Source organism: Camellia sinensis, chromosome 1, assembly GCF_055761805.1.
Source record: "Camellia sinensis isolate YWXY chromosome 1, ASM5576180v1, whole genome shotgun sequence".
Classification (NCBI taxonomy): domain Eukaryota; kingdom Viridiplantae; phylum Streptophyta; class Magnoliopsida; order Ericales; family Theaceae; genus Camellia; species Camellia sinensis.
This window is the reverse complement of record NC_138961.1, coordinates 21,704,433-21,727,776: the sequence shown is the minus strand read 5'-3', so window position 1 is coordinate 21,727,776 and position 23,344 is coordinate 21,704,433. Positions and strand designations below refer to the sequence as shown.

Genomic DNA, 23,344 nt, shown 5'->3' with positions numbered 1-23,344 from the left:
GGACTGAAGAAAAGGTTAGAGAAGGCAAAAGGCAAGTAGGCAGACGAACTTCCTCATGTTTTATGGGCTTATCGCACCACACCTCGACGATCAACAGGAGAGACACCATTCTCCTTAGCTTACGGAATGGAAGCAGTAATCCCACTGGAAGTTGGCCTCCCCACAATTCAAAGCGAAAACTTTGATCCAGACTTAAATGGAGAAGCCATAACATTGGAACTCAACCTTACAGAAGAAAGAAGAGAAAGAGCACTAGTTCACATTGCTTCATACCAACGAGAGTTAATTAGAAAATACAACAAAAAGGTGCATCTAAGACAATTCAAGATCGGCGATTGGGTACTGCGTAAAGTAATGGGAAACACCTTGATACCAGGAGATGGCAAGTTAGGGCCGAACTGGGAAGGTCCTTACAAAGTGGTTGGGTTAGCAGGCAAAGGGGCATACCACCGAGAAGACAAGGACGACAAAGAAATCCCTAGGCCATGGAACACGGCCAATCTCAAGTTATTTTATTTTTAGCTTTTTTCCTTTCAAACATGTGTAATTTCTTTTTCGTCAATAAAACAATCAATTCTTTTCAGCATGAGTTGTTCTTTGTAAAAGTTAGCTTTAGTGAAGTTAGGAATATTGCAAACATTATTATTCTAAGTTGGCTGAAAAAACTAACTTAGAGGTTGGCTGGAATAAACCAACACCCTTCCTAAGCCCAGGATAAGGATCCAGGCTGCAGGACGTTTGGTCGGAATAACCAAACATTATTCTAAGTTGGCTGGAAAAACTAACTTAGAGGTTGGCTGGATTAAACCAACACCCTTCCTAAGCCCAGGATAAGGATCCAAGTTGCAGGACGTTTGGTCGGAATAACCAAACATTATTCTAAGTTGGCTGAAAAAACTAACTTCGAGGTTGGCTGGATTAAACCAACACCCTTCCTAAGCCCAGGATAAGGATCCAGGCTGCAGGACGTTTGGTCGGAATAACCAAACATTATTCTAAGTTGGCTGGAAAAACTAACTTAGGGGTTGGCTGGATTAAACCAACTCTTTGAACTCTTCAGCCGAAATATGGGTATGGCTGAAGAGTGGTTGGCTGGATTAAACCAACTCTTTGTACTCTTCAGCCGAAGTATGGGTATGGCTGAAGAGTGGTTGGCTGGATTAAACCAACTCTTTGTACTCTTCAACCGAAGTAAGGGTATGGCTGAAGAGTGGTTGGCTGGATTAAACCAACTCTTTGTACTCTTCAGCTGAAGTATGGGTATGACTGAAGAGTGGTTGGCTGGATTAAACCAACTCTTTGTACTCTTCAGCCGAAGTAAGGGTATGGCCGAAGAGTGGTTGGCTGGATTAAACCAACTCTTTGTACTCTTCAGCCGAAGTATGGGTATGACTGAAGAGTAGGTGGCTGGATTAAACCAACTCTTTGTACTCTTCAGCCGAAGTAAGGGTATGGCCAAAGAGTGGTTGGCTGGATTAAACCAACTCTAAGTACTCCTCAGCCGAAGTAATTATTTCAGCTAAGGAGTGGTTGGCTGGTAAGCATAGTTAGTTTAACCATCAAAACCGGAATAGCAGTTGGAATAATAGAAGACATTACAAGTGCAAGCATATACATCAAAACCGGAATAAGAGTTCAAGCAAAATTTTCATTCATTGAAAAGCAATTACAGAGGGGCATAGCCCGGTTACAAAGATAAAAGGTAACAAAAAAGAGAAAAAGTACAAAATCAAGGGAAAAGGTCTTCAATTTCGGCATCAAAAGCTGCATAGGCATCATCACGAAGACCGGTTTCAGCTGGGAGCTCGCTCACGGTCGCAAGGGTGGTTTCGGTCGGAACCACGGTTTCCCCTAGACGTTCAATAGTCAGGTCTTCCACCATGGGCTCCAACCGAACTGTCTGATCCACATTGACAACCGGAGTATCCTTAGAGGCTGAGTCTTCATCAGAGTCTGAGCCTTCAAGAAACTGCTGTTGCATGGCATTAGCATACTCCACAAGGGAGCTCGGTATGAAGTAGGCTGGAGGGTTGAAAACCTCGGTCTGTGGATCGTGACCGAGCTTCTCAACGGCTGCCCTCCAGCCGCACTTAAAGAACAATTCCTTGGCGGCTTCACACTGCTTGACATATACATCCTCTGCCTTCTTGAAGCCTTTCTTTTCGGCTCCTTCTGCGCTCTCTTTCAGCTGGTTTATCTCAGTATCTTTTTTCTTTTCAAGCTTCACCAGCTCGCGCAGGTACTTGTCCTTTAGAGCAATGGCAGCCTTCTGCTTTTCTGCTTCGGCCGAACTAACCAGTCCGGTCAGTCTGCCGTTCTCAGCTTGTAGCTCGGCCATTTGCTTTCTGACCTCTTCTAACTCGGCCGACTTCAATTCGGCTTCTGCCACGGCTTGCCTTGTAGTTTTCCTAAGCTCTAGCACTTTCCTATGAGTGATGTGGTTTTTTTGAATGGCCTGACAAAGCAAAAGATTTCCCTTTAGCCGAAGTAAAAGTTGAAAAAAGAAAGTAGACAGAAAGACGGCCGAAGTTACTTACCAGAATCATGGATTTTGTCGAAGACCGGATGGCCTTCAGTTCGGTGTTTAGTTGTTTTTGGTGGTGCTCCATGTCTTTGGGGAGGCACACACTCTTGGCCAGGTTGAAGGCCAATTAGTGGTCTTTCTCAACAACAATCGAATCTGAGTCTTGAATGTCTCGGTTGTTGAAAGTAAGTTTTGGTACCCAGCTACCGGTAGTTTGGCCAGAAGGCTCCGGTTGGGGGCTCGGTGACAAGCTCGGTGGAAGAGCAGGTTCTTCTTCATCAACCAAACTTCGTTCGGTTTCGGCAGTCTGGGCGCGCTTGGTTCGGCGGGAAGAGGACGGCTGTTGAGAAGGGAGGGCCACAACAGCAGGCTGCGATTGGCTTGGTGGCGTTACTTCGGGCCTGGTTGTCTCGGTTAAAAGCGCCCTGACTCTGTTCTTTTTTGCCATCTCCTCTTCAGCTGTTAGTGGGATCAATCTAATCTCAAGCAAGGATGGGTCCGGTTCTGGGGCCTCTTCAAGAAGAAAGTCAGTTACTCTGGCTTTCCGGCGACCACTGTATCGGTAGGTCGGCTCGAATTTCAGCAATTTGGCCCAACTATGTTCAGGATATCATAGTGCGACTCGCAAAGTTGCAAGGTTTGGATAGCTGCATAAGGAATGAAGGTGGGCAGAATCTGCGAAAGAAGAACTGTTAGTTCGGTTGATAGACTAACAAACCGAAATAAAAAAAAAATGCAAGGAAGAAGACCGAAGTTAAATTATCGGGCTCTCCTTTTTTCCAATTTATAGGGCGGCCAGGAATTTGGGCTTGAAAATCCTCAAAGTTCCCAGAGACCCAGAAAAAATCGTCGTCGTTTAAGTCTTTGTCCGGTGTATATTTTATTATCTTCTCTCGGCGGCGACGTATTCTAAGATAATAGACCCACCCATCTTCTTTTGAACCAATTGAATATTGGTGGAAGATTTCAGCCAAGCCAAGGTTTAGTCCAGCTTGGCGGTTAAGTTCGGCTATTCCCATGATGATGCGGTATGAATTGGTGGATAGTTGGGTAGGGCATAATCTAGTTTGCCTAAGAAATTCACAGATCAATGGTTGGACTGGAAACCGTAGCCCGGTTTCTATAATGGATAAAAGGGTGAAGGGGACAAAGCCTTCATTATCCCAGGGAATGACATCCTTTTCGGCAAAAGACAGGTGGACGTCATCAGGTATATTATAGTCCTTTTGGAATTCGGCTAGGCCGCCTGGAGTGTCTACAAGATACCTATACTTACCCATTTGTTGTATAATTTACGAATAAGTTATATCGGTGCAAAAATTGTGCTCAGTAGCTCGGTTGAGCGCACGAAGGAGTGCCTGGGCAACCTAAGTCTGCAAAGTAGAAAACAAAGGGGTTAAAGCACAGATCATAGGACCGTGCTAGAAATTAAAAGCAAGGTAAAAGAGCCCTACTTCGGCTTTATGGACAGGTTATATCTCGGTTTGGTAAAATGCTTCATAGCTCGGTTTGAGCAGGGTTCTTATTAAGCCAGATCTGGGCAAGCATCTCGGCATACTGGCTTTGGAAACAATTTTACCGGTTCATCAACTAGGGGCAGCTTTCTTAGTTCGGTCTAAAAAACTAAGAAAGCTGGTTTAGCCCTAAAGGCCTAAATCGGTTGAACTATGAGTTTTGTTACTTCGGTTGATCCTCTAGGGGCAGCTTTCTGAGTTTGCTTCAGAAACTAGGAAAGCTGGTTTAGCCCCAAAGGCTTAGTTCGGTTGAAGACCGAGGTTCCTAGTTTAATGATTTCAAACGTCGTTCGGTGAGCTTATCTCGGACAGAGTAATTCAGGAGTTGGTAACCTACTGAAACTGCTGTCATTTCTACGAGTTCTAGTTCGGTTATGGTCTAAAGTGATGTACCTATATAGGACAAACAATATCCTAGTTCGGTTGCTACATGATTTTGGATTCAAGACCAGTTTTCTACAGAATAGTTCATACACGCATGAGTTCTACTAATGTTTTTTCCATAAAAGTACAGAAGCAAAAACAAAAACAAAAATGTACAAATATGTTTCGCGAAAACATAGAAAGTGAGATACGAAAGCAAAACAGAGGAAGAAAATGGGTTTACTTACCAGATTGAAGAAGAGGGAACTGGAGATGGAGCAGTGACAGCAATGAAAAGCACGGGCTTAGAAGTGAAGAAATGGAGGCACAGAAAGAGAAGATAGGGTAGATGAATGATTCATGGACAAAGGGGTTGTTTTGTGAAAAGGACGAAAGGCAAAAAGGACGGGACTGTTCAAAATTTTCGTAGTACGAGGGCGGCATGACAGCTACCCACAGCCTATCAGAACCTGCCACGTGTCATTGGAAAGTGAAGCGTTACAGTCACTGTGATTGAAGAGACGTTTTGACCGAACGAGTAGAGCCGGAGTGAAATACGCTCGGCTGGAGAGGCTAAACGGTTTTTTAGTTCGGCTGGAAAGGCTTAAAAAACTTCAGCTCGACTGGTAAACAGATAATCCCAAATCATGCTGTGCAGATGGAATTAAGGGGCAATTGAGAGGGTAATTTTTGGTGAAATTGGGCCGAGCTATGAGATGGACTTTTTGGCCCAAAGTACGAAGGACTGGGTAAAAAGGGCAGAGAAGTTACTCCGGCCCAAGAGAGGTAAAGTTACTCCGGCCAAAAGAGATGAAGTTACTTCGGCTCAGGAATTGTAAAGCTACTTTGGTCCGGAAGCAACTTGAAGATAGACTGGTCTTGGAGTTATACCGGTCTTGGAGTTATACCGGTTGCGAATCGTTGGTTCGGTCTAAACCGTACCATGAGTTCTACATGGAAAGCCGAGATAGGAAAGAGTAAACAGAAGAACCGAACTAAGGATAGTTCGGCCTACTCTGTGGCTCAGCATAGCCAGGTTTATCTCGGTCGTATGGTAGTTCGGCCATGGTGAAAACCATCCCACTTGGTTTAAGCAGTGGGAAGGGTGTAAAAGGATAAGCATTATCCTGTAGGTGTATGAATCCTAGGAGGACTTTGCATGGAGGAATAAAAGTCCTACTAGGATTGTGCCACTCGAAACCTATAAAAGCTCACAAACATCACCTTGGAGGAGGTAACACAACATACAATTTTGCTTTCTGAATACACTGAGCTTTGTCTATTTGTCAAGTTTGCTGACTTAGGCATCGGAGAGGTTTCCGGCACACACCCGCCGGCTAGCTCACGTTTGTGTTTTCAGGTGACAAAGCGACGTCGTACGGAGGAGCGTGGACTTAGTCAACAGGATTATACGAGGAGAATTATTTCTTCCCCGTACACTTGCTATTTGACTATTTTAGTTTAAAAAATATAAAATATCCAAAAGCAAATAAATAAGATAAATTTCAGTCAAATATATACCCCCAAGAAAACAATTAATTAAATTTATGCATTAAATTAAATGTTAATACTTATATTAACAAAATGCAACCAAATTATTTTTAATTGTTGTTTATATATACATTACAATTTGTATAAACCACAATATTTATCTTTATATATTAAATAAAAATATAGTATTTATCATGTTGCATTATCCATTTGGTGTTCAATCAATAAATGGACATTAATCATTAATTTTTTTAATATGTCAGAGGCTTTTCATGGTAGCCACAGGTGAAATATAGCAATTTTGCTGCTGGGTTTTCCATTGAACGTGTCAAATAAATTTATGAATTGATCAGCTCCACTTAAAATGTTTGACTCTTTGAAATTATTATTTGATTTTTTTTACCATTATATTTTTAGAGAAATCTCATACTTATCAAAACCCTTCACTATTTTATCCCTTTATTTATTTTTGTAGAAAGATAACCTTTATAATTTTGTGATCCAAGTGAAATATACTCCTCTTATTACTGATTTTTGCATTAAAATAAATGTCAAATCAATTCACAAATTAATCATTTCCACTTAGGAAATTTTATTTACACACCATACAAATTTTGAATAAACATCATAAATGGTGTTTAGATATAAATTTCTCAATAAAAATTAGATGTTCAAATTTTAAGTTATAAACAATAATAAATTATTCAAATATACATTTTATTCAATTGTTTACGTCTCAAAAACTTTTTTTTGGCATAAATTTTTTAATATTTAAATATTTGATTTTTCTTTATAAATTTATATTTCAATCACATTTGTAATATATACTAAGGGTGTGTTTGTTTTGAAGGATTAGGAGGTGGGATTGGACTATTAGTGCCACCAAACTAATAGTCCATTGTTTGTTTCATTTTTTTTGCTTCGGACTAATAGTTCCCCCGGACTATTAGTCCCACAAATATGGGACTATCCTATCCCATGGGAGGAGATGGGATAGAAACCATGGGATTGGTATTCCATGAGATTATTTTGTGAAATGTCAATTTTACTCTCTATGCTATTACTTAGTAAACAATTAGAAAATCATAAAATAGTCTTTTGAACATTTATAAATTATTTTTTTAGTGTTGTTAATTTAAAATTATATATTAAATAAAAAAATTTAATTATAAATTATAAATTAAATTTAATTAAAAATAATAAATTATAAATTATGGCCTTATAAATTAAATTTTTTTAGTGTTGTTAAAAAATTAAATTTACATATTAAATTAAATTATTTTTTTAGTGTTGTTAATTTAAAATTATATATTAAATAAAAAATTTTAATTATAAATTATAAATTAAATTTAATTAACAATAATAAATTATAAATTATGGCCTTATAAATTAAATTTTTTTAGTGTTGTTAAAAAATTAAATTTACATATTAAATTAAATTATTTTTTTAGTGTTGTTAATTTAAAATTATATCTAAACAATTAATCTCTAATTGCCTTTTTTTTTATCATTATACTTTCACAAAAATATATTCTTTTTGATGTTGATTTTTGCATTAAATATATGTCCAATCAATTTCCAGATTAAAGGTAGGGTTTGATATTAGTAATTGTTATTTTACATTTTTACCTTTTTACTTTCAAAGAAATCCCTTACCTAAATAAAACTAAAAATAAAAAATTCACCAACTTACATCTATGCCATACACCTGTCATGATCACTACCATATACAGACCTATTTGTCTAATTATATTCATATTTAAGAAGGAAAAACAATCACAGTTGCTCTAATTACTTCTGCTGCAAATGAAGTTTGTCCGTAGTTCTTACAAAGCAAATCCAAAGGAGCTCTTCTTTGGCAGTATTCGGCATTGAATTGTAAGTTCTCAATGATATTTATTACTCTTTAATTTTTAACTGCTTACAGCATCTCTGATTCTTCACCAAACCCCAAAATTTAATGATTTTTTTTGTGAAAATGAGGTCAAATCCTTTCATCAAACTTGTATAAAATCAACAGAGAACTAAAATTTTCACCAAATCAAAGACATTTTCACTATCAAAGACATTCTTTTCCTTCTTAACCAAGACAATTTGCATTTTGCTCAGTATTTTTATACTTATATTACAACTTTGACATGATTGTAAACTATACCAACGTTTACTTTTTTATTCAATGATTTATTCATTTATTCTAGCATTTAGTCCTAATTTTCAAAGTAAAACTATTTTTCTAAAATTAGTTGATATAAAATAAATACACATATTAAACTTCTATAAATTTCTCTTACAAATCCTTAAAATAAAATGTTACTTTTTTTTTTTCCATAACTGTTGTTTGCTAAAATATGGGTTTTGCTTTTCTTTAAAATTGAAAATTTCATTTTTACAGCATTATTAATAATTATAAAGGACAATTAAAAAAAATATCCACTATTTGAGCGTTATAACAAAAAAAAAATTTCTTTAATTTAAATATCAATCTTTTGATTTCTGTCCAATCCAAACCATTTGGCTATTTTTAATTTCTAAACTACCTTTCTTTTTGTATCTACAGTAGTCACAATTCCACACTCTCCTACCAAGTTAACTGAGCTTTGCCAGGTTCTGTCTTTGCTTTAACTCTTTAGCTACAATTAAAAATTTGTTCCTTTCATAATTTTTTTGCATGTTATATTCCAAATAATTATCATTCTTTAATTTATTTATCTTTAGAATATTATGATATACATATGTCAATCAGTACCATTTAATGTTTTTCCACATAAATAGTATTGTTAAGCATAGGACATAGCTCGATACAATCCATTCGTTCTACTAATACAAAAATAAAGTTCTTTTATGTAGTTTTAGTATGTAGTTGTGCAACACAAAAATGCGAAAACGAAGATTATGTGCTGACCAGGAAGATGCAGATCAATCTTTGGTTAAAAGTACAAAACAATTTACTTTAAAACTTTTTATTTCTGTTCAAACATTCGTTGTATACATATTTACCCATAACTTATATAAAAGAAAAGAACATTAAAATATTAACCTTTTACATATATACTTTATTCCTCTGCTTACAGAAAAACAAAGACTTGAAAAAAATAGAAGACTGCAAGAGGCATATGCTAAAAAGAAACAATATCTACTTTCATGGGCTGAAAACTCTGTTGGTATTGATTTTTCCTTTAAATCAAGATTAGTTGTCTTACTACTAATCTTAGCTTAAAAATTTCATCTCTTGTAAATCTAACATATTTTCCAAATTAACTACTGGTACATTCCATAGACGTCTGTCAAGATAAAAAAAGGAAACGCACATCATCAACAAAAAATAGAGATTTATTGATTCAAGGGAGCAACTCAAATCAGCAACAATTGCGTATAGGTAACTGATAAGAAAAAATATTGAACGTGATTACATAATAACATAGTAATTCTAAAATCATATGATAAACATTACATTTAGTTTCTTTCTCTTTTATCTTATTTTTATTAGGAAATCATGTTTCAACTGTTCAATCTGGCTTTCTTACATGTCATGACAACAGAGGGAAATCCCACATAAGTTATTTCGGTATTTATGAAAAAGGTTTGAATCTTATTCCTTTAAATAAATTATCTAATAGAATTATAGCAACAAATCTAACATTAACACAAATTAATTTTCATAGATTCCACTTCCGGAACAAATCATCGCTCAAAACCTGATGCAGGTTGATTCTAAATTTAAATTCTTTACAAATTAATTTCTTTGCTTAACTTTCTAAATAAAAAAATTATATCTTCCGCTTCATAGAAAATTGTAGTTTGCGAATATGGAAGGCTTCTAACAAAAAAACATGCAGCATTCCAACTCAACCTGCTATCTTACCACTACAAAGACCTTGCAACTTTTGTGGTGCGAAAAAGTTTTACCTTGAGCCTAATAGCTTTTGTTGTATGGCTGGACAAGTCTCTCTGGCTTCCAGTAGCTGTCCTCCAGAACTTGATTGGTTATATACATCTAACTCTGAGGAAGCAAAAGAATTTCGTACCTATGCTCAAACATATAACAATTTCTTTGCTTTCACATCTTTTGGAGTCAAATATGACAAGGAACTGTGTCGGAGAAATAAAGGGATCTATACATTCAGGATACAAGGTCAAGTTTATCACTTCATTAATGAGCTTACATCTTCTGATGAAAATCTTAGTCATCTACAGCTCAACTTTTATGACACTGATCATGAAATCCAAAATAGAATGAAATCTTCAGAAAAGCTAAATCCTGTTATTCTTGAAAGGCTCATAAATATTTCACATCTAAATCCATATTCAATCTTCTTCAGGAGATTAGAACACATAGATCATTTGAACTCTGTACAAATTATTATTAAATCTGATGTATCGTTAGATCAGAGAGTCTACAATCAATCTTCAGCCTCACAAGTCGCAGCAATTTGGTCTGAAAATGATGTCTTAACCAAAGAAATCTCAAGAGATATTGTTGTTCATCAAATTTCTGGTCATAGTGAAAAAGTTCAATGGTATTTTGGATGTTATGACCCATTACAATATCCATTGTTATTTCCATATGGTGAATCTGGATGGCATTATGGTATTGATAGAGTTGACAAAAACCAAACAAAAATCACATGCCATCAACAATCTATTCGTAGTGTTCATCAAGCTCTTACTGCTTCAGACCTTCTCATAAAAGAAGCCCAAGGTAAATAGATCCTCTCCTTATCAATTAAATAGTATTAAATTTTTTTTACTCCTAACTAGAAAAAAATTATTTTAGTGTTTCAGAAACAAAAGAATAAGAAAACTACCATTTCTTGTCGTGAATACTACTGCTACAAGCTTCAAATACGACCCAATGATTCTTCAATCTTACTCCGCTCTGGTCGTCTCTTTCAGCAGTATTGTGTTGATATGTATGTCAAGATTGAAACATCTAGACTTCAGTTCTTTCGAAACAAACAAAGAGAAATTAGGGCTGATTTGTATCAAGAAATCATAGACAGTGTCACAGCAGGTGAAGGTAGAGGTTCAAAGATTGGTCACAGGGTTATACAACCACCGTCATTCATAGGTAGTCCAAGAGATCTTAGACGTCGATATGTTGATGCAATGGATTTGGTCCAGCGATTTGGCAAACCTGATATCTTTCTTACAATGACTTGTAATCCAACATGGCCAGAGATTAAAGCTGAGTTAGGACCTAATGAGGAAACGCAAAATAGACCAGATTTAACCTCTCGTGTTTTTAGAGCAAAAATGGAACAACTGAAGGATGACATCATAAAACATCAAATCTTTGGGAAAGTCGTTGCATATGTCTATGTCATTGAATTTCAAAAGAGAGGTCTTCCACATATGCATCTATTATTAATTCTAGCACCTGGACAAAAGCCTTTATCTCCTGATACTTATGATTTAATCGTATCTGCTGAACTTCCTGATCAAAAAAAACATCCTCATTTGCTTTCTATGGTGGTCAAACACATGATGCATGGACCTTGTGGTGAAATGAATCCAAACAACATTTGCATGAAGAATGGAAAATGCAAAAATCATTATCCCAAAAATTTTGAACCTATAACAAGATCTTCCAAAGACTCATACCCAATATACAAGCGTCGTGTTGATGGCAATCAAGTGAAAATCAGAGGGCAAATTTTGGATAACCGTTGGGTAGTTCCGTACAATCCATATCTTCTTGCCAAATATGATTGCCATATTAATGTGGAAATTTGTTCAACAATCAAAGCTGTCAAATATTTGTACAAGTATATTTACAAAGGCCATGATAAAATTGCATTCCATATTGTTCAAGAAAATCAATCAGAAATCATAGATGAAATCCAACAATTTCAGTCGGCAAGATGGATTTCACCTCCAGAGGCAATGTGGAGAATTTATGCATTCTCTTTGAATGACATATACCCATCAATAATCCATCTTCAAATCTACCTTGAGCACCAACAATTTGTTACTTTCAATCCTTCAGATGACCTAAATTCTGTGTTAAATGATCCCATCCGTTCGAAAACAATGTTAACTGAATTCTTTTTGATGAACAAGTCAAATGAAAAGGCAAAGCTTACAAAATATTTATATAAGGAATTCCCTGAACATTTTGTTTGGTGGCAACAAGATAGAATGTGGACTGAGCGAAAAAAGGGCAATGTTATTGGGCACATAGTCACAGCACATCCTGCACAAGGTGAAAGATATTACCTTAGGTTACTTCTAAACAACATCAGAGGGCCTACATCATTTGAATCCTTGAGAACCATAAATGGAAGAAAAGCAAAAACTTTTTGAGAAGCTGCCTATAGCGACCCCGGTCTTTTTCCTTTTGGTTGTTGTATCCGGGCTTAGGTTCCTTGGGTTCTCTCAATGTATAATTGTGGTTGTCATCCTTTATTTTCTCTTTTGAGTTATCGGATGTGTTGGGCAGGTTTGTTTTGTTTTGGTTGGGTTTTGAAACCAGGGGTTACTGTCCAGAACTTGGATTGGTCGCTCGAGCGAGAGTTTGGTCGCTCGAGCGAGGGTTGAGTTTTGTGTCTGGTGGCTCGAGCTAGGGTTCCTTCGCTCGAGCGAGCGTTTGCGTTTCGTATAGACCTGAGAGCAGTGTTTCTTCGCTCGAGCGAGCTGTTCTTCGATCGAGCGAGTCTTTCCTGTGTCTGGTCGCTCGAGCGACCAAATCTTCGCTCGAGCGAGCCTGTCCAGTTTAATTAGGCAGCAACGGGATTTTGATCAGTTTTTCATCCTCTTCTAGTTTCCAAACCCTAGGTCCGACTTCTCTCTCTCTAAACTCATCTTCTCTCTAGGTTTTCATCTACTTCTAGTATGAATCCATCCTAGGTCCTTTGTTAATAAGATAGAGGGCGGCTTGGGCTTCATTCTAATCTGAAAAATAGTGGATTTGGAGCACTTGGATTTTGGGTCATCTTCTCCATTTGTGTTCTTCGTTCGAGGTAGGGATTCTCCTTGTTTCTTTTCAATACTTCGTCTATAGATAGACATGTGGTAGTTTTTGTATTGCATAAAAATTGTATCATGTTGGATTTGTGAAAATCATGGGACTGAACCTTGGGTTGGTTATTGAATTTGGGTTTATTATCATTAGTTATGATTTGGGCTAATTGGGGTGTTAATTAGCATGTGGTTGTTGAAAGGAGAGGAAACCCTAAATTTTCTTATTTGATTTAATAAATTAATTGAGGGGTTTTGATCTTTGGGCAAATACTTAGGTATTATGAGTCTTAATTGTGGTTATTGTTGTTTGTTGATGTTAATTAGGCCTTTTTGGTCAATATTGAGAAAGAGGAAGGAAAGACCCTAATTTATTGTTTATGACTTAATGTGCATAATTAGTTTGAAATGGCTTTGAAAAGAATGTAGTGAATTCAAATGAAGTATGGCTTTTGTCCATGGGAATGATTTTGTGAAAACAAAGGAAGTGGAATTCATTTTGTGAAATGGGAAAGGTATTTTGAAACAAGTATAAGAAAATTGGAATGCAGTATCTTGATTGTTGAACACACTTGTGTGGGGTATAGCTTTAACTACCATGTTCATGTTGTTGCTGAGTTTTGTAATCTCATGTTAGTTGGGTCTGTTAATTGATGTATAATATGCATGCATCTGGAGATTTTGGTCATCGGTGGAGGATGATAAGGTTGTGTTGAATTGTTGTGTATGTATTACACCATTGTTGATTGAACATCATATGTAATGAAATGCTGAATTACATTATATTTGTATTCTGGTTGAGGAGAAGAGAGGGGTTGTACTCCAGTGTGTGTGAGAAGATAGGGGATGGACTCCACACACCTATGTGTTCATATATATATACTCTGCGCTTATAATCAGAGGTATCATACCCTTCCAGCTAGCGCCTGGAGAACTGACGCGCTGATAATCTAAGGTACCATACCCTTCCAGCTAGCGCCTGGTAAACTGGTAGATTGTGGTGAGAAGTGTATCTTTGTTATTGTGGTGAGTAGTGCAGTGTTGTTTTGTTATCGTTTCAGTGTATCTGGAAACATTGTGGATTGTATTTGTTACAGTGTTGGAGGGACGAGTTGACTCATTGATTGATTTTATGTATGTAGTTGAGTTGTTATCTTTTCTATAGAGGTGTGCATGGATAATTATGATATAATTGGAATTGCATTGAAATGCCAAATATGTTTTGGAAAGGCACATCTGTTGTATGTGTGGCAAATGGAAGAGTAATGGGCTTAGTGAATCTATTTTTCTAAGTAGTTGTTAATGTTATAAAAGATTGGGAACGGGGGTTAATGAAAGGAAAAAGGAAGGATAAATCGCTTATAGCGGTGAATTAAATGATTGTTTTCAAGAAAAGTTCATATATATATTCATATATATATTTTGTATAAACTGTCACATTATTATTCTAGTATGAGAATGGGTGTTCATGATCATAGCTATCTGTAATGTTGTTATTGTTAAGAAGCATGTTGAGTTCCCTACTGGACTATATGTTCATCCCATGTTGTTGAATCTTTTTTCAGGTGTTTAGCAGGGTGTGCTACAAGATTTGGATCTTCTTATTTGTTGGCCACGGGGCCTCAGTTATGTTGGCGGAATGCCATTGTTGTAAAGGGTTACACCCTTTTTCTTGTACTTTTAATGATGTAAGCCCAAGGGCAATTTATTAAGTTAGTTCATGTAATATTTACTTTGCATACGAATGAGAGTATTGTTAATCACTTCTACGGATTGAATGTATGAGTTTATTTCCGCATGTTATCTCTGAAATTGAATTAAGTTAAAGAATTTGGTAATGACTCCGAGTAATAAAAGGTGGGGCGTGACATGCCCTTCTCTATGGTCTCTTACAATCAGACAACAATCTTGAACAATACTTGGAAGAAGCAATCTCTTACCAAATGCCTTACTCTCTAAGAAGATTGTTTACAACCATTCTCATTCATTGTGCTCCTAATAATCCAAAGCAGTTGTGGGAAAAATTCAAAGACTACATGGCAGAGGATTATGCCAAAACAACAAATCTTTCAAAACAAGAAATTTTCAAAAAAGTTCTACAAAGCATAAATTCAACTCTTCAATCAATGGGCAAAGATATCAAAGATTTCAATATTTGCTCTAACAACGTGCTCTCATCTGATAATCAAGATACCTGTCGCGAAATTGAAAAAGAAATGAATATTGTTGTTTCTGAAGCTGATTACCAGTCTATTTCTCTATTATCCTCGGAACAAAAAGCAGCATTTGAAAAAATCTTAAATAAGGTCTTCTCAGGAATGCAAGGTTGTTTTTTCATAGATGGTCCTGGAGGCACTGGTAAAACCTTTTTATACAAGGCATTGTTGGCAGCAATTAGATCCAAGAATTACATTGCTCTTGCAACAGCAACATCTGGAGTAGCAGCCTCTATTCTCCCAGGAGGCCGCACGGCCCATTCTCGTTTCAAAATACCTATAGATGTTGATACATATAAATCTTGCAACATAGGTAAACAAACTGGGCTTGCAAATCTTTTGAGAACTGCAAAACTAATCATTTGGGATGAGACACCCATGGCCAAGAGACAAAACATTGAGGCATTGAATGATATGCTGAAGGATATCAATCAGTCAGAGTTACTCTTTGAAGGCAAAGTTGTAGTTTTAGGTGGTGATTTTCGACAAATACCACCAGTCATTCCCAAAGGAACAAAATATGATTCAATTGATGCTAGCTTGGTCAATTCAGAATTATGGAAATCTATTGAGAAAATAAAGTTGACTGAAAATATGCAAGCAAGGCATGATCCTTCCTTCAGCAGTTACTTATTACGCATTGGCAATGGATCTGAATCAGTCAATGATCAAAACAAAGTCAAAATACCAGCATCTATGATAATTTCTAACAATTTTTCAAATGCTGAAAATTCTATCAAAGACTTGATTCAAACTGTCTTTCCAAATCTCAAGAACTACTCAAAAGATCCAATTTCAATGATTAATTCTGTTGTGCTCACTCTAAAAAATGATTGTGTACAAGAAGTAAATGATTTTTTGATCAAACAATTCCTAACAAAGGGTAGATTATATACAAGCATCGACAAGACAATCGATCCAAATGATCAAGGACAATATAAAGACTTCTTGAATTCTCTTGAACCAAATGGTCTCCCACCTCATCATTTAGAATTGAAAATCAATAGTCCGATCATGACTTTAAGAAACATAGATCCTTCAATAGGGTTGTGCAATGGAACGCGACTTATTTGTCGAGATCTCAAAGATTTCATCATTTGTGCTGAAATTGCTGTTGGGGATCGGAAAGGACAAATGGTTTTCATACCACGAATACCATTACAACCGTCAGATCATCAAAAATACCCAGTTCAGTTTACTAGAACACAATTCCCAGTAAAGTTATGTTTTGCCATGACAATAAATAAAGCACAAGGCCAAACATTACAAAAAGTAGGTCTTTTCCTACGAGAGCCAGTATTCTCCCATGGACAACTCTATGTTGCTCTATCACGAGCTACAGCTGCTGCAGATGTTAAAGTTCTCATTCCGTCAACAAATCAACATGCTTTGGATAACAATACCACAAAAAATGTTGTTTATGAAGAACTACTAACACTTGCAGGCTATATATAATTCATTTTTTTGTTGTAAATTTTTGGTAAATTCCCTCTTATGTAATGTAATTTTAATTTTATTTGTATTGATTATAATTATCTATTATCCTTGTATTAAATTCTTGTTAAATTGTTTCTTACAACAAATTTTGCAGGATGAATGAAGAAATAACACCTATCAAAAAAAATAACTAGCACAACTAAACAATGGACAACAAAGATTCGTGTTTTGGAAAAGTGGAATCCGCGAATCCCAAAAACAGGCTCAACAAGATATCAAAGGCTCATTTTGGCTGATGTAGAGGTTACACTTTGAAATTCTTATTTTAAAATATATACCATATTCATTTTTTAGGTCCTTAACAATAACAATTCTCATTTAATTCATAATTACATAATCCACTGCCTCATTAACTTCTGTCATATATACCACTTGTATAGGGTACACAAGTTCAAGCTATACTTTATGAAGATCAAATAGAACAGTTCCAAGATACCTTCAAAGTTTTTAACTCATACTATGTCTCAAATGCTGCTGTGAAGTTGCTACAAGAAAAATACCGTATCACACCGCAATCATGGCAATGGCAATGGACAATCACGACCAGCACACTTATTCGAGATGTTGAAAACAATAATGAAGATAGCAATGCCCCAACATATCACTTCGTACCATTCAATGAATTCTCTGACCATCTTGGCAATGAAACATCATCCATAGGTAATTTTCTTAGATCAACATAAATAATTATCAACTTACTTTTTCATTAGATACTCTTATTGTTTTTTTATCTGTAACAGATATTCTTGCAGCAGTTGTTCAAATTAAGCCACCAAAAACAATCACAACAGAAAATGGAACCACAACTGCACAAGAAATTGTACTCATTAATGAAGAGTAAGTATTTTGTATACTTGTATTTAGTATAACTTGATTTCAATACTAACAAATTCTCTTAATTGTAGCAGGTTAATGCCAATAGTTTTAACTTTGTGGGGTCAGTTTGTCACTAATGAAGGAGAGATATTGCAAGCCATTGCTCAATCATTCCCAACTCTAATTGCAGTCAGGCTTAAAGTCTCATCGTTTCGCGATAATTATAATCTTACCACATTATACTAGATATTAAAAATATATATAAAAACACATTTTTTTTTAAATTTATTTTTTACAGGACAATCATTATCAACAAAACCAACATCAGCTTTTGTGCTAAACCCCAACTTCAAAGCTGCACACCAACTTCACAATTGGTACCATCTAATTCAAATACTCTAACTCAAATAATAATTTCTTACAAACACTAATATCAAAATAAATTGATGCAGGTGCATCCAAAATGAAGAAGTCATTAGAACTTTACCTTCTCCACTTGAAACTCATGTTCGAAACATCACAACTCCAAGTCCTAAAGTAGATAAAATCATTTCCATCAGCAACATTCCATCTTCTCCAAATGCGGTAAGCTTCATATACATATTCTTCTTCTCTATAAACATCTTAAATATATCATTAGTAACCATTCCTAATTACTTGTTACTAGAAAATGTATTGGGTCAAAGCAACTATGTCCATCACCTCACTTGATCAATCTTTTTGGTACATGAGCTGCAACAATTGCTACAAATCCATAAATGCAAAATATCAAACTGTTTTTGACTGTTTCCACTGTAAAAAAAAGGAAGTTATTGCAGAACCGAGGTAACAACAAACTAACCCTACACCTTTTAATATAACTAATGTTTTATGTTTAATAAAACTAACATATAATTTACTACAAACAAACAGAGTCAAATTCCAAGTTGAACTCAAAGATAATTCAGGTTCAATAATGGCAACAATATTCCAGGATCATGCAGAAAAGTGCTTTTCAATTTCATCTACTGACCTAATGAAGCATACAACACAGGTCAAATAAATTAACATGCTTCATCTTCAAATTCACTATTTTTCTTCCCAAATTTTTAAATATTCTACATATATTATGCAGGATGGAAAAGTTTCAAGCGAAGCGCTTCCAAAATTGAATGTGCCAGAATATCACATTATTCAACTAAAGCCTCGCCAATATCAGTTCCGTGGACAAGCAATGCTTCAACATGTCATCACATCAGCGAACAATGACGATGCAGAACCCTCAATCATAACTCTTGCTTCAAAACCACATCAACAATCTGTCCAAATAGAACCCAAGGCAAAGAAAGAACTATTTCCATCAACTGTTGGTACAAATGTTGCTTCTGATATTTCAACTGCTGTTGTTGGTACAAATTCTGCTTCTGATATTTCGGCTGCAACAAGTGTACCCTCTACCAAATCTCTCTAGAAAGAACACTCTACACTATAATATTTTTGTAATAGGTTACTACAATGTGACATATTTTTGGTTTGGTATGGCTCAGGTGGTTTGGTTTGTAACATATTTTTGTTGTTGCCTGTTTGGAACTACAATGTGCTAGACACAACTCAATATTACTTTTGGTTTGGTTTGGTTCTTACTGCTTGTGAAAGGAAATTATCCAATATTACTTACAATGAGTACTAACCCACTTACTACTACAACTCTCATTCTCTTCCTGCATGAATAGTTTGAACTTTATTTTTATAGTACTATTTTGAAAATCAAAAAAATATGATGTGCGTTGATTCTTGTTACAGATCATAAACTTCAAGTTCTTGTTGTATCTCAAAAGCCATTGAACTTTCCACATGTTCATGACATGTAGACCTTAAAACATGCTAAGTCATTGTCTTCCTCCCATATCTGCAGATTTATACAAATAAGCAACATGAATGCAAGATGCCCCTCATTTGTTGTCACATTTAATAGTCCATAATTTTTTTCATTTAATTCTATTTCATTTTTTCCATCTATGATTCATCCAAAATACCAAATTTATTAACAAAATTATATTATTATCTCTTTTTATTAATGGGCATCAGCTAGCGTGCTTTGCACGTAACCCCCTCACTAGTACTATATAAAATCATTAATGTTTGAGTTTATAATATCACCCAAGTAGAACCAGTCAGTGTACTAAACTTTCTGATTTGAAAAAAAAGAAGAAAAAAGTAATGATATATTTTGAACATGTTGTAGTAGATTATTTCTTGACTCTTTACATTTTGAAAATTTTCTACGAAGACCCAACTTTGAAGAATCACTCCAAGGGTCGACATCAATAATTGGCGCTCCAGCAAAAGAAGACAAAATCCATAGAAGATAAGGATTCTCCTCAGCTATCAGAATTAGAAAAATGCCAAGAAAAGACAAAAAAGATTTAGCAAATATTTTGTGCCTGTAATTATTTGAGTCTATTAGTGATAAGGATTTTCCTTCACTCACTACTTTAATAAAGTGGATATTTCTTTTCCTGCTTTATTAAAGAAAAGCTGTGAAAATCTTTATACGTGTCTTGTAATAAATTATAGTGTCAAAATTTTATCAAAAAAGGAGGATTGAATGATATGCGATGGGGCCCAAAGACAGTACCCGATATCATTATCTTAATCTTTTATTGATAAAATTTTATCTAGAATAGTAAAGTATGTCAAAATCCATGCATTTATGACTTGGAAAATTTTGTAAAAGGCTATGACATAGACTTGAGTAGCCTTTAGACTTTTGAAACCAAAACTTTTGACGTATGGATTTTTGTTTTGGCTTATATGTATCAACTTTGTGTATAAATTGGCATGTTTGCCAACGAATGAAACAGAATGAAAAACACCCCTTCACTCTGCATTGTAAAAATTTCCAACCCCTCTCAAAAAACCTTTAAGTGTATTAAGTTTTTCAAAGTCTCAGAGTCTGTAATATAATCTTTGTAAGTATATCTTTTATTAATATGAAGTGTGAGTAGTTTCTCTTTTTCCTTAAATATTTCAAAAGGGTAACTCTTCTATTCTAAAAATTTATTTTCTTTTTGGAAAGACTAAGTTTATGGAATGCTTGTTTGCTCATTAATATTACATGCTTTGAACCTTCGTTGTATCTGCTATTTTCTATTTTGTTACTGAGTGACCTTAGCTGAAGAGCCCGTGTGAGCCATGGTTAGGCGTTGGAGGGAAAATTGTAGGCAGAAAGGGAAAGGTAAAAAATGGAAAATAAAAATATACTATGTTGAACGGAGCTTAGCTTCAAGGTGGGAGTACATGTAATGAAAACAAACATTGCCTAAAAATAGTTTTTACCAAAGAAAAAGAATTTTAGAATAAAAGGAGAGCAACCTGAGTAGAAATATTAAAGAAATATTGTCCATAAAAGAAATTTAAAAAAAAAAAAGAAAATCAAAACTTTATGCCCTTAGAAGATAAACTTAAGTTTAAAATCAAAATTAGTACGGAACTCATACAAGAATTAGAAGATCAAATATCAAGATATCAGTTTCTTTTATCATTAGCTTCTGGCAAATCTTTAGAAAATTACAGTTTAAAAATTTCTCAGATAAATAAACAGCTAACTGTAAAACAAGTAGCTTAAAATTAGCTATACAACAACTTGAGGACCTATTAGCATAACTGTAGAATTAATTAGATAATTCTCAGCCCAATTTCAAAATAGTGGTAGACCACTAACTCACCCAACCCCAAAAAATTGGTATCAGAGCAGTGTTCGGTTTTAGGACAGTTTAAGTTAGTTTATGCATTTTGCTTATGGTAATAGAGTAGTTTTTATTTTTGGAGATTTTAGTTATAAATTTCATATTATAGTAGCTTGTAATAATTTTAAAGTAGGAGTTAATTTTGTGTATGAAAAAAGTAGAGTATCTAGATTTAGAACTCAGCAGCCATAACCATCGTCTTAGCATAGATAAAAATAAATTTCGTTGTAATTTTGAAAATACTTGTACACATCAGCTTCATAGTGAACATAATCCCCAGCTAAATAGCATCATAGATTATCATATTAACTTTGCAGAAAATATCAAAAAAGACATAGATAAAATTAGTAATCTTTTTATTTCATCCATAGATCATCTCCGTAATAATCGCAGTATAATTAAAGATCAAGATAAAAATTAGATTATATCCAAGATCAGTGTAGTTCAATTTTACAAAAAAGAATAGATTTAAATTTAGAAAAATTTCCCACAAAATTAGAAATAGAAGCTCTAATTTCAACCACAAATCAAATAGCCAAACAAATAGAACAGATTAATCAAATTCAAGATAATTTAAAACAAAAATTAGAAATTTTAGAACAACTTGTAAGATCTTAGTTTACGAGTAGTGATAAAAAAGCTAATAGAGACTACCAGATTATTTTAAAACAAACAGAAGATTTTCATAATAACCCAGAAGGAATCAGTAGCTATCAAGGAATAAATTAGTCAGATAAAATATCAGTAAGACAAAATAATATAGAAATTTTATTTCTCATTAGATTGTGTGAAAAATTTGAATATTTATCAGAACAACTACATAGCTTAGAAAATCGTTTAGCTTCTTTAGAAAAAAATAATATTTCAAAAAGGAAAAGGAATAGAAGGACAAACTAATAGACCCCAATCTCAGACAATCGAAGAAGATATAGCCAGATATTTTGAAAAGCTTAAATTACCAAGAAAATCCACTTGTAGAATTTACAGAAAATAAAAATGTTTAAATAGCTAATAAAAGGAAGTAGTAGTAAAAAGCGTAATGAAGATGAAGATGTTAAAATGGAAGAATTTATAGATGTAGAACAACAAATAGAAAAATTTAAGAAAGAAAAATTAGAATTAATTCCAGCTAAATATGTATATAAGCTAGGTAAGATCCATAAAAAACAATATTTATTTAAACACTATGGTGAGCAGATGATTAGTGTAACTCATGAAGATGAAAAAATAGAGCTAAATTTGATAGATAGAGAAAGCTATAAATATGTTGTAAAAGAACACTTTAAAATGACTCATTTAGGATTAGTAGTGGTAGGAGTTAAGGCTTTAACTAGAGAAAATTTAGAAACTAAAGTCTTTGTATGTCATTATGATGATATGTTTAATGATGTAGGACAGAGTATTTTAGGCAACTATGAATTAGATATGAATTCAAAAGGAGGTATAGTTTATTTTACACCAGATTTTTTACTACCAACCTCGACCTTTCATAAAAAGATAAAAATAGGAATAAAGAGTAGAGGATACAAAATGAAAAAAGGAGAAAAGAATTTATTAGTTTGCACAAGATTTTTAGGTTTAGCAGTCTCAGAAAGTAATACTCACTATAGACTTACAAATGATCAGATAGTTAAATTATTAGGCGCAAAAGGAATAAAAGCATTACCAGCTAAAAAATTTAATTCTGAAGATAATGCAGCATTAGATTGGAAACTAGGAGATTTTTTAGGACAAAAGAGACTGGCCCCTCAAGATAATTTATTGTACCAAACAGCAGATGGAAATTATGCAGTAAGATTTACTCAGTATACTTATGTAGCACCAGAAAAATCCGAAGATGATGAATTTAGTAGTATAGATAGAGAAGAAAATCAACATAATCGTAGTGAAATAAATCAGCTTTATGTAATGACAGAAGAAAAAGCCATGTCACAAAATAAGATATATAATATTGACGAGATAGATTTAGAAAAATTTACCCTAGAAGACATGAATAAAATATTAGATGTTAGATATTATGAATACTTAGCCAGAGGAGATACCCATGACGAAGCAGTGTCATTTTTGGATCAGGAATTTCATACAGAATATGTAAATGATATCATAGAAGATAATATACATCCTAGTAAAATATTTAGAATACCAGATGTACGGGAAAGAAATAATTCTCCTCGTATAATCCTGTTGACTAAGTCCACGCTCCTCCGTACGACGTCGCTTTGTCACCTGAAAGCACAA

At 34.6% G+C, this 23,344-nt stretch overlaps 2 protein-coding genes across 2 annotated transcripts; both read left to right on the top strand.

The window, feature by feature from the left end:
* The first annotated feature begins 9,822 nt into the window (after positions 1-9,822).
* Positions 9,823-12,195, top strand: LOC145822691 (uncharacterized). The gene is made up of 2 exons (XM_082920461.1): positions 9,823-10,591; positions 10,667-12,195. The coding sequence occupies exons 1-2, from the start codon at positions 9,823-9,825 to the stop codon at positions 12,193-12,195; spliced, it is 2,298 nt and encodes a 765-aa protein (XP_082776587.1).
* Positions 12,196-14,792: 2,597 nt separating this feature from the next.
* LOC145822669 (uncharacterized) lies at positions 14,793-17,624 on the top strand. Its single transcript, XM_082920403.1, has 4 exons — positions 14,793-16,202; positions 16,943-17,222; positions 17,303-17,399; positions 17,471-17,624. The coding sequence occupies exons 1-4, from the start codon at positions 14,793-14,795 to the stop codon at positions 17,622-17,624; spliced, it is 1,941 nt and encodes a 646-aa protein (XP_082776529.1).
* Positions 17,625-23,344: the final 5,720 nt, after the last annotated feature.

Excerpts from the sequence above, each read along its gene's own strand:
- LOC145822691 (XM_082920461.1), top strand. The coding sequence starts at position 9,823 with ATGGCTGGACAAGTCTCTCTGGCTTCCAGTAGCTGTCCTCCAGAACTT. Across the intron at positions 10,592-10,666 it reads TCTCATAAAAGAAGCCCAAG|TGTTTCAGAAACAAAAGAAT; the intron begins GTAAATAGATCC and ends AAATTATTTTAG.
- LOC145822669 (XM_082920403.1), top strand. The coding sequence starts at position 14,793 with ATGCCTTACTCTCTAAGAAGATTGTTTACAACCATTCTCATTCATTGT. Across the intron at positions 16,203-16,942 it reads GGGATCGGAAAGGACAAATG|GGTACACAAGTTCAAGCTAT; the intron begins GTTTTCATACCA and ends CCACTTGTATAG. Across the intron at positions 17,400-17,470 it reads ATTGTACTCATTAATGAAGA|GTTAATGCCAATAGTTTTAA; the intron begins GTAAGTATTTTG and ends TAATTGTAGCAG.